At 45.7% G+C, this 13949-nt stretch overlaps 1 protein-coding gene across 6 annotated transcripts in view; it reads left to right on the plus strand.

Annotated features, from left to right (window-relative positions):
• Positions 1–13949, plus strand: part of USP20 (ubiquitin specific peptidase 20) — a 43702-nt gene that overhangs the window by 3925 nt on the left and 25828 nt on the right. For 2 of the 6 annotated variants that reach the window (XM_077851019.1, XM_077851025.1), the window contains exons 2-3: positions 9037–9153; positions 10337–10433. In XM_077851019.1, the coding sequence (XP_077707145.1) occupies positions 10353–10433 (81 nt within the window). In that variant the 5' untranslated portion in view covers positions 9037–9153; positions 10337–10352. Of the gene's footprint in view, positions 1–1864; positions 1889–5276; positions 5437–8507; positions 8744–9036; positions 9154–10336; positions 10434–13949 lie in introns of those variants that run through there. The other 4 variants (XM_077851022.1, XM_077851021.1, XM_077851023.1 and 1 more) reach the window with 4 other exon arrangements.

Raw genomic sequence — 13949 nt, forward strand, 5'->3', positions numbered from 1 at the left:
GTGTCCCCGTGTTGGCAGGGGCTTGGCAGCATCCCATCTCCCGTCCTAAGGAACTGGGCTCCCAGCTGGGAGGAGGAGGTAGCCAGAACTGCCAGGAAAACGATGAGTAATGGGCACCCTAGGCCTGGTCTGAGTGGCTGGTGCCCGGCCCAGAGGTGCTGCCTGTCTGCCTGGCTGGAGCACTTCCCCCCTTCCTTGCTGCAGGTTCCCCTCATGCTGAACCCTATCGGAAGCCTCACTGGGGCCTGACATGGGTGGGCTCTGTGCCAGACCTGCCAGGGCCTCTTTCCTGCAGCTTTCTCTGCCCCAGGAGAGGAGGCCAAGCGTTCAGAGCAAGTTGCTGAACGCAGGGCTAGCTGTCTCATTGCCTCCTTCAATTAGGGTCAACCCTGAGGCTAACGTATGTGAAAGCAGCCAGCATGGGGTATGAGCACAGGAAAAGGTGGCTGCCACTAGTAACGATCACATCCCCAGTGGCTGCAAACAGCTACCCTGGTGTTGAAATACAGGCCTATGTGCCCATGAGGGCAGGGCCCAAACCTGGCATGTGTCCCATTACCCCAAGCCAAGCCAGTTGGGTACCAAGATAAAACGAAGTGAAAGCTTCTAGGCAGTGGAGATAAATGCAACACAGGCCTGTTGACCAGGTGCTTCTGACATTTCAGGTGCTGTGTGCAGAACAGTAAACACCCACGGTTTACGGTACTGCCACTCAGCTTTTCCTTCCATACACACTGATGTTTTTAACCATCAGCTCTGAAAAAAAATGTTAATCAACTTCAAACTTTTCTTTTTTTTTTAATATTTTATTTATTTATTCATGAGAGGGAGAGAGAGAGGCAGAGATACAGACAGAGGGAGAAGCAGGCTCTATGCAGGGAGCCTGATGCGGGACTTGATCCCAGGACCCCAGGATCATGCCCTGGGACAAAGGCAGGTGCTAAACCACTGAGCCACCTAGGGATCCCAACTTCAAACTTTTCTGTTGGGCGTGCTCCTTGGTAGGCAGATAAATTTAGATAGTGGATCTAGGAGGAATTTTGTCAATATGTATCCAGAGCCTTCAGAACATACATTTTGACCCAGTAATTTTTCCTGGTTCAAAGATGTAGTCAAAGATTTATATCCCAAAATATTTCTCACTGCCTTTTTTATAATCGTAACACACACACACACACACACACACAAATATCCTAAGTGGCTAAGAGTAGGAAAGCAGCCAAGTAAGGGGTAGCTTAAATTGTTTTCTTTTTTAAAAAATTTTATTTATTTACTCTTGAGAGACACAGAAAAAGAGGCTGAGACATAAGCACAGGGAGAAGCAGGCTCACCACGGGGAGCCTGATGCAGAACTCATCCCAGGATCATGCCCTGAGCCGAAGGGAGAAGCTCAACCACTGAGCCACCCCAGCATCCCAGGTATAGCTTAAATTGTATGTGAGATGTTATTCAGCCATTAGAAATGAAGTTGTTGAAAAGAAGTTTAGTGACAGGAAAAATCTACATGATATAAACAGAAAAACCTTGTATACAAACTGTATCTGTTACATTCTAGTTTCATTCATACACATGAACAAGAGTAACTAACACAGTCACCACCACCACCACCACCACCACACCCCTGAGGATCCCAGGTGATTTTTATGCCATTTTATGTTTGTCAGTGTTCTCCAGCTTCTACAGAGGTGTATATTAATTTTATTGAAGCCACGTAAAAAGCCTTTTTCTATTTTCAGGATAGGCGGGAGGAGATGAAAAATTATAATCTAACACGGAAGTTAATAAGACAAAAACAAAGGCATTAAGAGAGGATCTTCAAGTGAATGAGTCACATGGTGAAGGGTTAGACTTTCAAGCCACTCAGCAGCTGAGGCACTTCCTCTGTCAGGTATTTTGGGACCACTCAGGTGCTGCCCCCTCTCTAAAATGGACCTCAGGTGTCCTGTTTAGGGTCTGGAGAGCCCCCAGGGAATGGAGGTCAAGCTTCCCCAGTGTTCTCTCAGGGATCTGGGGAAAAGCAAGGGCCCAGGAGGGACAACTTATGTACCAACTAGGCCAGACAGACTTTCTTTTTATTTTGGAAACTTTAAAGATACTTACAAGTAACCTATCAGGTTGTGTATTGTGTATTACAAAAGCAACATCAGTTCATTGTTAAAATGCAGACAAGCAAAAGAGAAGGAGACAAAAATCACTTTGATTCCATCCCCCTGGAATGATGATAACATCATCGTAGGCACAAAGCAAGAATAGTTTATCAAAGTGGAATTTTTCTGTGGTGGTGTTTTATGGCTTTTTATACTTTTGATCCATCCAACAAGTATTTACTGAGAAGTCACTGTTTTAGATGCCATTCTAGGTATTTGGGCTGTAGCAGTGAACAAAACAAGTCCCTGCCCTTGGGGGGAATGTGTATGTGTGTGTGTGTGTGTGTGTGTGTGTGTGTATGCAACCTCAGAAATTTTTTTTATTTTTGAAAATTTTTTTGAAATATCATTAAAATACATATAAAATGTAGCATCTTGGTCATCTTTCGTGTGCAGCCTCTTGGCATTAAAGCACATTCACACTGTTGTGCAACCATCACCCCCATCCATCTCCAGAACTTTCCCTTCTTCCCAGACTGAAATTTCGTCTCCATTAAGCATGACCCCTCCCTCTCCCTGGCAACCACCATTCTACTTTCTGTCTCTATAGATTTCATTCCTTTAGGTAGTTCCTAGAAGTGGAATTGTATAGTATTTATCTCTGTGTCTGGCTCATCTTACCTAGCATAATGTCCTCAAGGTTCATCTTTGTTGAAGTGTGAGTCGGAATTTTCTATCTTTTTAAAGCTAGAGAATATTCTGTTGTATGGATATAGCACATTTTTTGTATCTGTTCGTCTTTTGACGGACCCTTGCATTGCTTCCTCCTTTGGTTCTTGTGACTAATGCTGCTATTAACATGGTGTATGAATATCCAAGTCCCTGCTTTGAGTACTTTGGGGTGTATACCAAGAAGTGGGGGGCACCTGGGTGGCTCAGTCAGTAGAACATGTGGATCTTAATCTCAGGGTCACGAGTTCAAGTCCCACATTGGGCACAGAGCCTACTTACAAATAAAGTAAAAGAAAAAATCTTTAAACAAAAAGGGACTTTTGATCAACTTTATTGAGCTATAATTTACATGCACCAAAATGCATGCACTTTAAAGATGCAATTCCTGAGATTTCATAGGTATAGAGACCTGGCTAAATCCCACCCCAGTCAAGATCTAGAACATTCCAACACCACAGAAAGTTCCCTCTTGCCTCTTTATAGTATGGACTCACCCTCTGCCCCAGGCAACCACTGACCCAGTTTCTAATGCCTTAGATTAGTTTTATCTGTTTTGAAATTTCATATAAAGAGAATCATAGACTATGTACTCTTTTGTAACTGACTTCTTTGACTCTGTTTAATGTGCTTGGAATTGCCCCTGTTGCTGTATATCCTGGGCTCTTTTTTTTTTTCTTTTCTTAAGATTTTATTTATTTATTCATGAGAGACACACAGAAAGAGAAGCACAGACACAGGCAGGGGGAGAAGCAGGCTTCATGCAGGGAGCCTGATGTGGGGCTCGATCCAGGGACTCCAGGATCACGCCCTGGGCTGAAGTGCCTGCCTTCAGACAGACGGCTGAGCCACCCAGGGATGCCCTATCCTGGGTTCTTTTTGATGCTGAGTAGTATGTCATTCTATGAATACACTGTTAGTTGGCTTCAGTCTCCTGTTGTTGGACCCGGGGAGGTCTTTGCAATTTTGAGCTGTTACATATAAAGTTACTATGAATGTTTGCATACAAGTCTTTGTGTAGAGGTATGTTTTCATTTCTCCTGTGCAAATATCCAACAGTGGAATTGCAGGGACATGTGACAAGTATATGCTTGACTTTGTAGGAAACTGCCAAGCTATTTTCCAGCTTTTGACATTGTTTTACAGTCCTATTAATGAAATTCTTTCACATCTTCAGCAACACCTGGTATTATAGATTTTATTAGTTTTAGATGTCCTTGGTGTTGTGAGATGTTATCTCAAAAACAATGTTGAGGGATCCCTGGGTGGCGCAGCGGTTTAGCGCCTGCCTTTGGCCCAGGGCGTGATCCTGGAGACCCGGGATCGAATCCCACGTTGGGCTCCCGGTGCATGGAGCCTGCTTCTCCTTCTGCCTATGTCTCTGCCTCTCTCTCTCTCTCTCTCTGTGACTATCATAAATAAATAAAAATTTAAAAAAATAAAAATAAAAATCTTAAAAAAAAAAAAAAAACAATGTTGAGCATGCCTTTATGTGATTGTTGGCCATTCTTACCTGGTGAAGTACTTGCACAATCCTTCACCTATTTCACAAAATCGGACAGTTTATCCTTCCACAGAGGAAGTGAACACTTTATCCTCCTTTGGTTGTATATATTTTGGATATTTGTTAGATACATGTAATGTGAACATTTTCTCCAAGTCTGTAGTTTGCTTTTTCATTTCCTTAATGGCATCTTTTGAAAAGAAAAATGTTTAATTTTGAAAAAGCTCAGTTTTTCAATGTTTCCTTTTATAATGAAGACCTTTTGTGTCCTAAGACATTGCGGACTCCAGACTTGCAAAGGTTCTCTCCTATGATTTCCTCTAGAAGTTCTAGAGTTTAAATATTTACTGCTGTGAAGTCTGAGACCAGAACTGGCCACCTGGACTATGCCAGGGCTTGTCATGGGGGAATCAGGGATGTGGGATCACTCAGATCCACTCCTACTGAGGGAGGTGCATCTGCAGCAGCACCCTGGTAGCTCCATGGATGGACCTTGAAGGCTCTGCGGCATTTGCAAAGCTCCCAAACCAAGTATACAGAAAATTGGTGGACAGGGGCTACCTGTCACATTATGGCTATAGGTTAATCTGGATTGGGAACGTGGATGTTAATCAACTCCTATTCTTCACAGATTTGTAGTCTCCAGGGCATTCAGGTACTTCCCACGGTAAAAAAGACTGCACAGGTAGAACAGTACAGAGTTTTAATCAAAGGAGGTGATGTTGGGGCACCTCGGTGGCTCAGTCATTAAGTGTCTGATTTTGGCTCAGGTCATGATCTCAGGGTCGTGAGATTAAGCCCCGTATCGGGCTCTCTGCTCAGCAGGGAGTTGACTTGTCCTTCTCACTCTGACCGCCCACACACACACACACACACACACACTCACTGCTCATGCTCTCTCTCTCAAATAAATACATCTGGGTTTTTTTTTTTTTTTTTTTTTTTTTTTTTTTAAGGAGATGGTGTTCAGTTGCTGCTCACAATAGCTGATACCCCAGGATTTGGAGATACAGCCCATAATGTAATTGCTGGCAGCCTGTTTTTGACCACATTGCTAGTAAATTTGAAGACTAAGTGCAGAATTTCCGGTGAACGGACATCAGAAGCCTGATAAAGGTGCGGTGTTGCTCTACTTCATTGCTCCTTCAGGACATAAGCTTAAACCGTTGGACATTGAGTTTATGTGAAAATGAATGTCATCTCACTTATTGCCAAAGCAGACATGCTCACTCACATCAGAGGCTTGCCAATGGTTTAAAAAAAAAAACAGATAAAGAAATACAAGCACATAAAATATATTGGGGGTCCCAGATGGTTCAGTCAGTTACGCATCTGCCTTTGACTCAGGTCATGATCCCGAGACCTTGGGGTCAAGCCCCACGTCAGGTTCCCTGCTCAGTGCAGCATTTGCTTCTCTTTCTCCCTCTCCCTCTGCCCTCCCCCACCTCCCACTTATGCTCTCTCTCTCAAATAAATTAATAAAAATCTTAAAAAAAGAAAAAGAAAACATACTGAGTTTATGGAAACAGAAGGTGAGGAAGAGAGAAGGCTTGTTAAAAACACAAAGGACTAAAAAAAAAAAAAAAAAAACCACAAAGGACTAAAAAAAAAAACAAAAACAAAAACACAAATGACTGTTTAGCCCTCGTTATGGCAGGTAGCAATCATGTGAATGAAGTGAGAGGCAGAAGAGTTGGAGGAAGGCAGGGTGCTGCCGGGGTTGAGAATGGTGAACATTGGGGCTTTACAATTCTAAGAAGTATGTTGATAAAAACACATGCATAAGCCTTGAAAGATGTCACTGATCACGTATGCTCTGAGAAGGGCAGTGGCAGGAAATAGCAGCGGGGTCTGGTAATGGAGGAGCCAGGCAGCATGCCCAGAGCCCTCCAGCACAAATGGAAGAAGGGAGTGTGTGGCTCGGGGAGGATCTGCAGATGCAGCAGATGACTGATGTGAAGGCCAGAGAAAAAGGGGAAAAACTGAAGGACTCTGGAGCTGAGCTCTGGCAGTGCCATGAGCAAACGAAGAACTAGAGGAAAAAGAATTAGGGGAAGATGTCACATCAATTTGAAAATGGGAAAGCAATCTGTGCATCTCAATGATGTATATTGGAATAGCCCGACTATTTGAGAACCTTGGAAAAGAATAAGAAGAAAGAGAAGATCTTTTAAAACCTCTATTGGCCACCAATTACATAGTCTGTGTTCTATTTCTAAATAAGCTTTGTGTATGATGTGAGGTAGGGGTTAAAGGTAATTTTGTCTCCCATATAGAGAACCTCTATTGAAAGGACTGTCTTTTGCCTGTTGAATTATATCCGTACCTTTAAAAAGAAAAGATTTTATTTATTTAAGAGAGAGGAGAGGGGAGAGAATGAGCAACGGGAGGGGCAGTGACAGAGGGAGAAGCAGACTGCCCACTGAATGTGGAGCCCAATGCAAGGGCTAGAACCCAGGACTCCAGGATCATAGCCTGAGCTGAAGGCAGATGCTTAAATGAACCACCCAGGCACTGCTATCAATACCTTTTTTGAAATCATTTGACCACATATGTGCAGGTCTAACTCCAGACGCTCGCTTCTACTCTCTTGAGCTGTGTGTCCGTGTTTGAGTTAATGCCACACTGACTTGATGATTGAATCTTTATAGAAAGTCCTCACTCAGATGGTCTAAGTCTTTCATCCTTGTGCTTTTTCCAAATTGTTTTGACTTTTTTCTGTATGCATTTTAGAACTAGCTTGACAATTTCTACAAGAAAGCTTGCTGGAATTTTGACCGAGATTGCATGGAATCTGTAGACCAATTTGGGCAGAATGGATATCTCAATATGGAGTGCACCAATCCACAAACATGGTGTATCTCTCTATATACTTAGATCCAGTTTAATTTTGTGGATAGGAAGATTCAATATTTACATTTCTAGTGGCTGCACAGTACAACAGAGTGTGGGTGTGTCATTATTTGTCTGATACCTGTTGTCATTAGCTTAGATTATGTCCAGTTCCCCCCATTATAAACAGCACATATCTTTTATCATTCTGTCTTTGCACACACCCTGAGTATTTACTTGGAAAAAATCTGGAGCCACGTTAAACCTCTGGACTCTTCTTTGCTATTTACCTTATTTAAGATGGTGATTTGCTGTGAAACGTGGAATGTCCGTGAGCCAGGCTCATTTTGGTGAGATCCCAACAGCACAGTAATTTAGAACAGGAGGCAGTAAGCTATGGAAGCAAGCCCAGGTTATTTTGCAGAGCTCTCAAGCTAAGAATTTTTTTAAAGATTTTATTTATTCACGAGAGACACAGAGAGAGAGAGGCAGAGGGAGAAGCATGTGGGGAGCCTGATGCGGGACTTGATCCCAGGACCCGGGGATCACGATCTGAGCCAAAGGCAGGTGCTCAACCACTGAGCTACCCAGGTGCCAAAGAATTTTTTTAAAAAATTGTTTTAATACATTTTTTTTGTTTTAATACATTATTAAAAAAATACAAAGAATGTGTGATAAAGATTAACATGGCCCACAAAGCCTAAATTATTTACTGCCTGGTAGTTCCTAGACAAGATTTGCCAAGCCCTGATTCAGAGCATGGCTCTGTACCAGATAATCTGATCAAATACCTACCCATGACTTACTAGCTAAGGATTGACTGTGGCCAAGTCCTATAGTTAACTAAGCTCTAGTTTTGTTTCTTCTGTAAGACAGGGGCAATGAGGGTATTTGGAGGGTTGTTGGCCACAGGGCTCTTTTCCCCCCCATCTGGATTTGGAGGAACTTAAGTAGTCTGATTGCACATGTGAATCAAGACGGGCCTGTCACCATCATCCTTGTCCTAAGCATCGTTTGTAGCTCTGGGCATCAAGCTCATAAGCTGGCTCTGTGATCTAGCTGGAGAGATGGGGCACACACCAAAGACCCTCCCTCCCCACTCTGCCCATCCCCCACATGTACTGCAGCTTGCCAACCCTGTGCACTTAACCTCAGTGGAAATGGGGGAAAAAATTAAAAAAAGCAAAAACCCAAAACCCTAAAAATCTGGCTTCAAGTGAGGAAGCTTGGAGTTTAGAACCTTGAACCCATCATTGTCATGTGACTATTTTAAGTGTTAGCTTCTAACTGCCTCTCCCGTTTTGAACTGCCCACATCTGGGAGACTGTGGCCCAGTAGGGAAGTGGGGTGGGGGGCAGTGGTGACATATGGATGGGCTCCGTTGTGCCTCTAACCTGGGGTTGCTTAAGACTTGAAGGTTGGGGATTCTGAGCAGCACAGGATCCTTGGAAGAGGCACAAAGAATGATCTGAGGGTCCCAGTGGCATGCGTGAGAGGGGCTGAGCCTTCTGCCTGGAGGGTTAATGTGCTGTGGCTGCCAGAGGGAGCAGTAGCTGGAGAGGCCCTTGGCCTCTCTTATAGACCCTTAAAGGTCAGTGCTCTCAGGGATCATAAAAGTAATGCCCAGCAGTGGCTACTGAAGGGTTGCACACCCTCAAGGTGGGGCTGGCTCTATTTGCCAGCTCTATACAAGCCTTCTTTCGCTATCCAGGTAGTGGTGTGTTTTTATTGTCCAGCTTATAGGTTGCCCAAATATCCAAAAATTCACTTGCCTCCCCCCACCGCCCCCGGAGGAATTTGGGCCAATTTTCAGCCTCTGGTCGGTGCAAAGAGGGATTTTAAAATAATAGAGCTGCATGAAGTATAGCTGGTTTGTCTCCCCAGGTGCCCTGCCTGAGGCCTCCACTCACCCCTGCTGACGCGGCCACCACTGTTGGCTCTCCACTGTCCACGGAGGATGCAGATGTCAGCTGCTCCCTGGGGGTGTCGCTTTACACAGAGGTAGGCCCACAACCTTCCTGTCTCCAGGGTAGCCCTTAAACACGGACTGAGGAAGAAATTCTTTTGGGTGAAATAACGGAACTGTGGTTATATCTTTTTTCTTCTTTCAAACCCTTATCTTTTAGAAGAACGTGCACAGATGAAATGGTGTCGTATCTGGGAATCTCCTGCCAAAAAAAAGAGGAAGTGGGGGGTTGGGCTGAAGCAGGGTTGGCCATGAATGGCTCATGGTTGAAGCCAGGTAACGGGTGCATGGGAGGGAGCTGTGCAGTTTTGTCTGCTTCTGCGTGTTTACATTTTCCCAAGTTAAAAAGAGAGCGAACATGGGCAGGGCCTTGGCTGTAGCACTCCTTCCTGTGAGACATGAGCTAAGAAGGACGCCCCGTTTCCTAATCTGTAAAATGGGGTGAACCACAGCTGCCTCGAAGATGGCTGGGGAGGTTTGTAATGAAATAATGCATGGAAACCACTCAATGTGCTACCTGGAACCTGATGGCACCCGTGGCACCTGTTCTGGCTGGGAGCCTGGGCTAGTTGCCCCCTGGCTGACCATTTCTGATTGGGAGGGGCCTTCCAGGAGAGGTAGGGGTCAACCTCCTGTGGTGGACACAGACCCTCTGGCTTTGATTAAACCACCTTGATGCCACTCAGTCCTTGGTTGGTTTGGACCTTTTGTGGCAATGGTTTGGAGCTAGAATCAGCAGTCAGGTGGGGGTGTGATTTCTGCTGAAGTTTTGAGTGGCTAAAGCGAATTCCATTTTTATACATTTTCTTTTGAAATAGTAGTAACTCTCAGGGCGTTGCCATAAATGTGCTGGGAGGTCCTAAATACATTTCACTCGGTTTCCCCCAGTGGTACCATATCTTTGATATGTCTATAGTACAGCATTCCATCCAGTAAAGTTGACATTGGTACAACCCACAGGGCTTATTCACATTTCACCAGTTTCACATGTAGCCATTTGCGAGTCCTTGAGCAACCCGTTGGGATCAATGTCACTGTCAGGCCCAATTCCCAGAGAAGGACACTGAGGCTCAGAGAAGTTAGGTAGCTTCCTCGAGTCACCAGATGATATGTGGCAGAGCCAGGATTCAAGACCGAAGTCAATGTGGTGAACCAGTAGCCCCTGCCTCCCTCTAGCAGTGGCTGCCATTAACCCAGGCTCCCTGTGTTTTCTTGTAGGTGAGACCAGGCCAGAATGGGGGACTCCAGGGACTTTTGTCCTCACCTTGACTCTATAGGGGAGGTAACCAAGGAAGACTTGCTGTTCAAATCTAAGGTAAAGGGTCAGGCTTTACAGGGCTGGGGCCCACACCTGGGGCACTGCGGTCCTGAGGTAGAGGTGTTTCCAAAGGTTTATGGAAGATCTGGCTTCCCGACAGTCTCTGCTTAGCCTTTTGTGTAAATGGAAGGGCTGGCGTCTGTTTCCGGGGGCTGTGTCTTAATAGCCGTTAATTATCACTTAGCCCACTCCATTTGGAAGCCACCGATGCTCAGTGCATTAGCTGCCAGAGTGGGAGCATGGAGCCTTTCCAAGGCAGAGAATGAATCATGTTTTGAGAGTCCATGGGCATTTTGACACCTGTGACCTGAGGAGGGCCCTGAGAGGCCCAAAGCGCAGGTGGGCCTCTCTGACTGGGGTTTCCTGTGGTTCAAAATCAAACAATATGAAAATATCAATGTCGAGAAATCCCCCTCCCACCCTGTGCTCACTCTCCCTGTCCCACCTTTAGGGAGCCACTTAGTTTCTTTTGTTCCTTTTCAGACTTTTTAAATACAAATATGCTGATTTTTTCATTTCCCCCTTCATTACCTAAAAGGTAGCATACTGCAGATACTTTTGTAACTTGCTTTATTCACAGGACAGTGTATCCTGGAGCTCTTCCAACCCTGTGTACATAGACAGTTTTCTCGGTCTTTGCCCTGGAATTGCATGGTATCTCGTTGTATGAGCCCCATAACTGAGCCTCCATGGGTGGGCACCCTGGCTCTTCTTCTCATGTGGGGGATATGATGCTGTGATGAAGGGTCTCCTGGAAATGCCATTATGTGTAGGGGGTGGTGGGGAGGACAGATCAGAGGGTAGAACATGTGGAGGACACACTCCCCGGGAATGGGGTCCAGGGTCAGATTCCTAGACAAATTGCCAGCTCTTCTTTCCGGGCACAGGTCCTGGGTTTGGCCTGAGCTGGCTGCATCTGAGCCTGCAGGCAGGATCAGGTCTTCAAAGTACCTGTGGCTTCTTTTGAAGTAGTTTCTCGCTTCTCTGTGGTCTGGAGGAGGGGTGGAGTGAGGCTGTGGTGTATTGCACTAACGCTGGGTTCTCTCTGAGTCTGCACAAAGGAATAAATGAGACAAGCCAAGGGCATTTTCCTCCAGAAGAGACAGGAATAGGGGGACCTGAGGGCAAAGAAGGGAGCAAGGAGGGAAGATCTGGACTGGGTCATACAGCCTTTTGGAAGTGTTAGTGCTTCTGGACCTGGAAGACTGAGAACATCTGGAGATGTCTCAGGCCTGTATTTCTGGGAGCGTGTCTTCCACCCTTCTCTGAGCATCCAGGAATCTACAAAATGAAACCATGGTTGTTTTTAAAATACCGGAAGAGGTAGGGATAGGAACAGGTCACAGTGGAGGAGATACAAATGGCCAAGAAACTTCTAAAAGAAGATACTTGACTTCACCAGTGGCCAGGGGTATTGCTGGTGATAGCAAGGTGATGGCATTTTCATCTGCCGGGTGAACCACAGGCCGATGCGATCAGCGCTGACAGTGATGGAGGGAAGGAGACCACACACATGCTGGGCTAGATAGGCATTCCTGTTCATTCGGAGATGCTATTCCACTTCTGGGAGTTTATCCAGCAGAGACATAAGCACCAGTTATAAAGATACAAATGCAGCAGTCTTTATCAAGCATCATTTGTAAGAGAAAACTGGCAGCAGTCTGAATATTCATCAAGAAGGGAGGGGGTCAATTGTGCTGTGCCTACAGGGTGGAGCACCTTGTGGTCATTGCAAAGGACGAGGTGTGGTGTCTGTGTACAGACTTGGAAAGGTGACCACAAAAAGGTGGCAGAAGCATGAGTCAGAGGAATACGTATAGTATGAGCTTATTTTTCCTACAAATCACACCCCTTGCCCTAAATATGTGCATATACATCTGTATCAGAAGAAAGTATGAAGGGACATGGTTTACATTATTCCAGCACATAGATGCTTTCTGCATTTATATTCTCTCCTTTTTAAAAAATATTTTATTTATTCATGAAAGATACAGAGAGAGGCAGAGACACAGGCAGAAGAAGCAGGCTCCATGCAGGGAGCCCGACGCGGGACTCGATTCCGGGACTCCAGGACTGCGCCCTGAGCCAAAGGCAGGCGATAAACTGCTGAGCCACCCAGGGATCCCCCTGCATTTATATTCTCTACTTCAAATTGTGTATCGTGTGTATGTATCATCTGGACTATTAGAACAAGCATACCCAGTGCCTGGCTGGCTCAGTCAGTAGAGCACGTGATTATGGATCTCGTGGTCTTGAGCTTGAACCCCACAGAGACTCAGAGCCTACTTAAAAAAAGAGAAGTGCTTGATACTGTTGTCATTCAAATGACTGAAGCAAAAAGGACGCCCTGGAAGATGGAAGTGAATTGTTGAAATCAGAAAATCACAAGAGATAACAAATTCAGGAAGGTTAGGGGCTACTGCTTCAAGGGCATGAAGTAAATGGGTCTCCTGCTGCCCATGGCAACCTCAGCAGGAGACCCTGTCAGGCTGTGAACCTCTGTTCCAACTTTCTTCACCTCAACCTGACAGAGCCATAAACTGTGCTTCATGAGAATGAGAAGTTCCCCCTTGGAAGCATGGGAGGAGGAGGTCTGCTTTGCTGGTGGGGGCTTGATGACTCAGCCTCCCCAGCTTCCCTTTCCCAAGCCTGCTCTGTAGCCCAGCAGGACCTCAGAGCCTCAGTTCCTCATCTGTCCAAAAGGAGTGCAGCATAGAGTGGCGGGAATAATGTGAGCAATGTGTGAAGGACTTGGCCATGGTCATCCTCAGCAGGTGTCCCTCTTGCTCTGACTGAGCCCCATTCTGTATGTAACTGCTGTCAGAGCTGGCACTTAGAACCCACCTCCACTGATTGAGGCCCCTTGGGCACTGTGGAGGCTTACCTGGGAATTGCTGTTTGACACATGTGCAGACAAGATTATTTAGGGCACATTTTAAGTTGTAATGAGACCCTGAGATACAGTATCTTTAATGAGGTAGACGTTTCCTTTTCTCTCCTGGAACAGTCCAGAGCTAGGTGGGATGGCAGGCGGGGTGGCGCTGCCATTCTTAACACATGGCTTTCATCTCTGAGTGCAGAGTGCTTGCCTCCGCTCCTGCCTTTGCATTTGCCTTCCAGCCAGTGGAAGAAGGAGAAGGCATTGGGGGTGGGGGGGCACACGCGCGTGTGAGTGTGTGTGTGTGTGTGTGTGTGCATGCACAACCTAGAAGTGGCACATATCACTTCCATTGTCACTGTGTCCAGAACTAAGCCTGGTAACCACAGTGAAGGTTGAGAAATAGTCTGCGGCTGGCTGGCTGTGTGCTCAGCCCAGAGCCATGCATTCTGTTACTAAAGCGAGAAGGGGAGACACTGGTAGACAAGAAGCAGGCTCTGCCACCCAGAAGACCAGAGCACTCAGTGTTTTCTGTGGTCAGCAAACATAGTGATCTCCCAGTTTGTACCAGGCTCTGTGAAGTCACGAGGGTAGACAAAGACCATCCCTCTTTCATGGAGCCCAGAGTCTAGATG

This window comes from Canis aureus, chromosome 16 (genome assembly GCF_053574225.1).
Source record: "Canis aureus isolate CA01 chromosome 16, VMU_Caureus_v.1.0, whole genome shotgun sequence".
Lineage (NCBI taxonomy): Eukaryota > Metazoa > Chordata > Mammalia > Carnivora > Canidae > Canis > Canis aureus.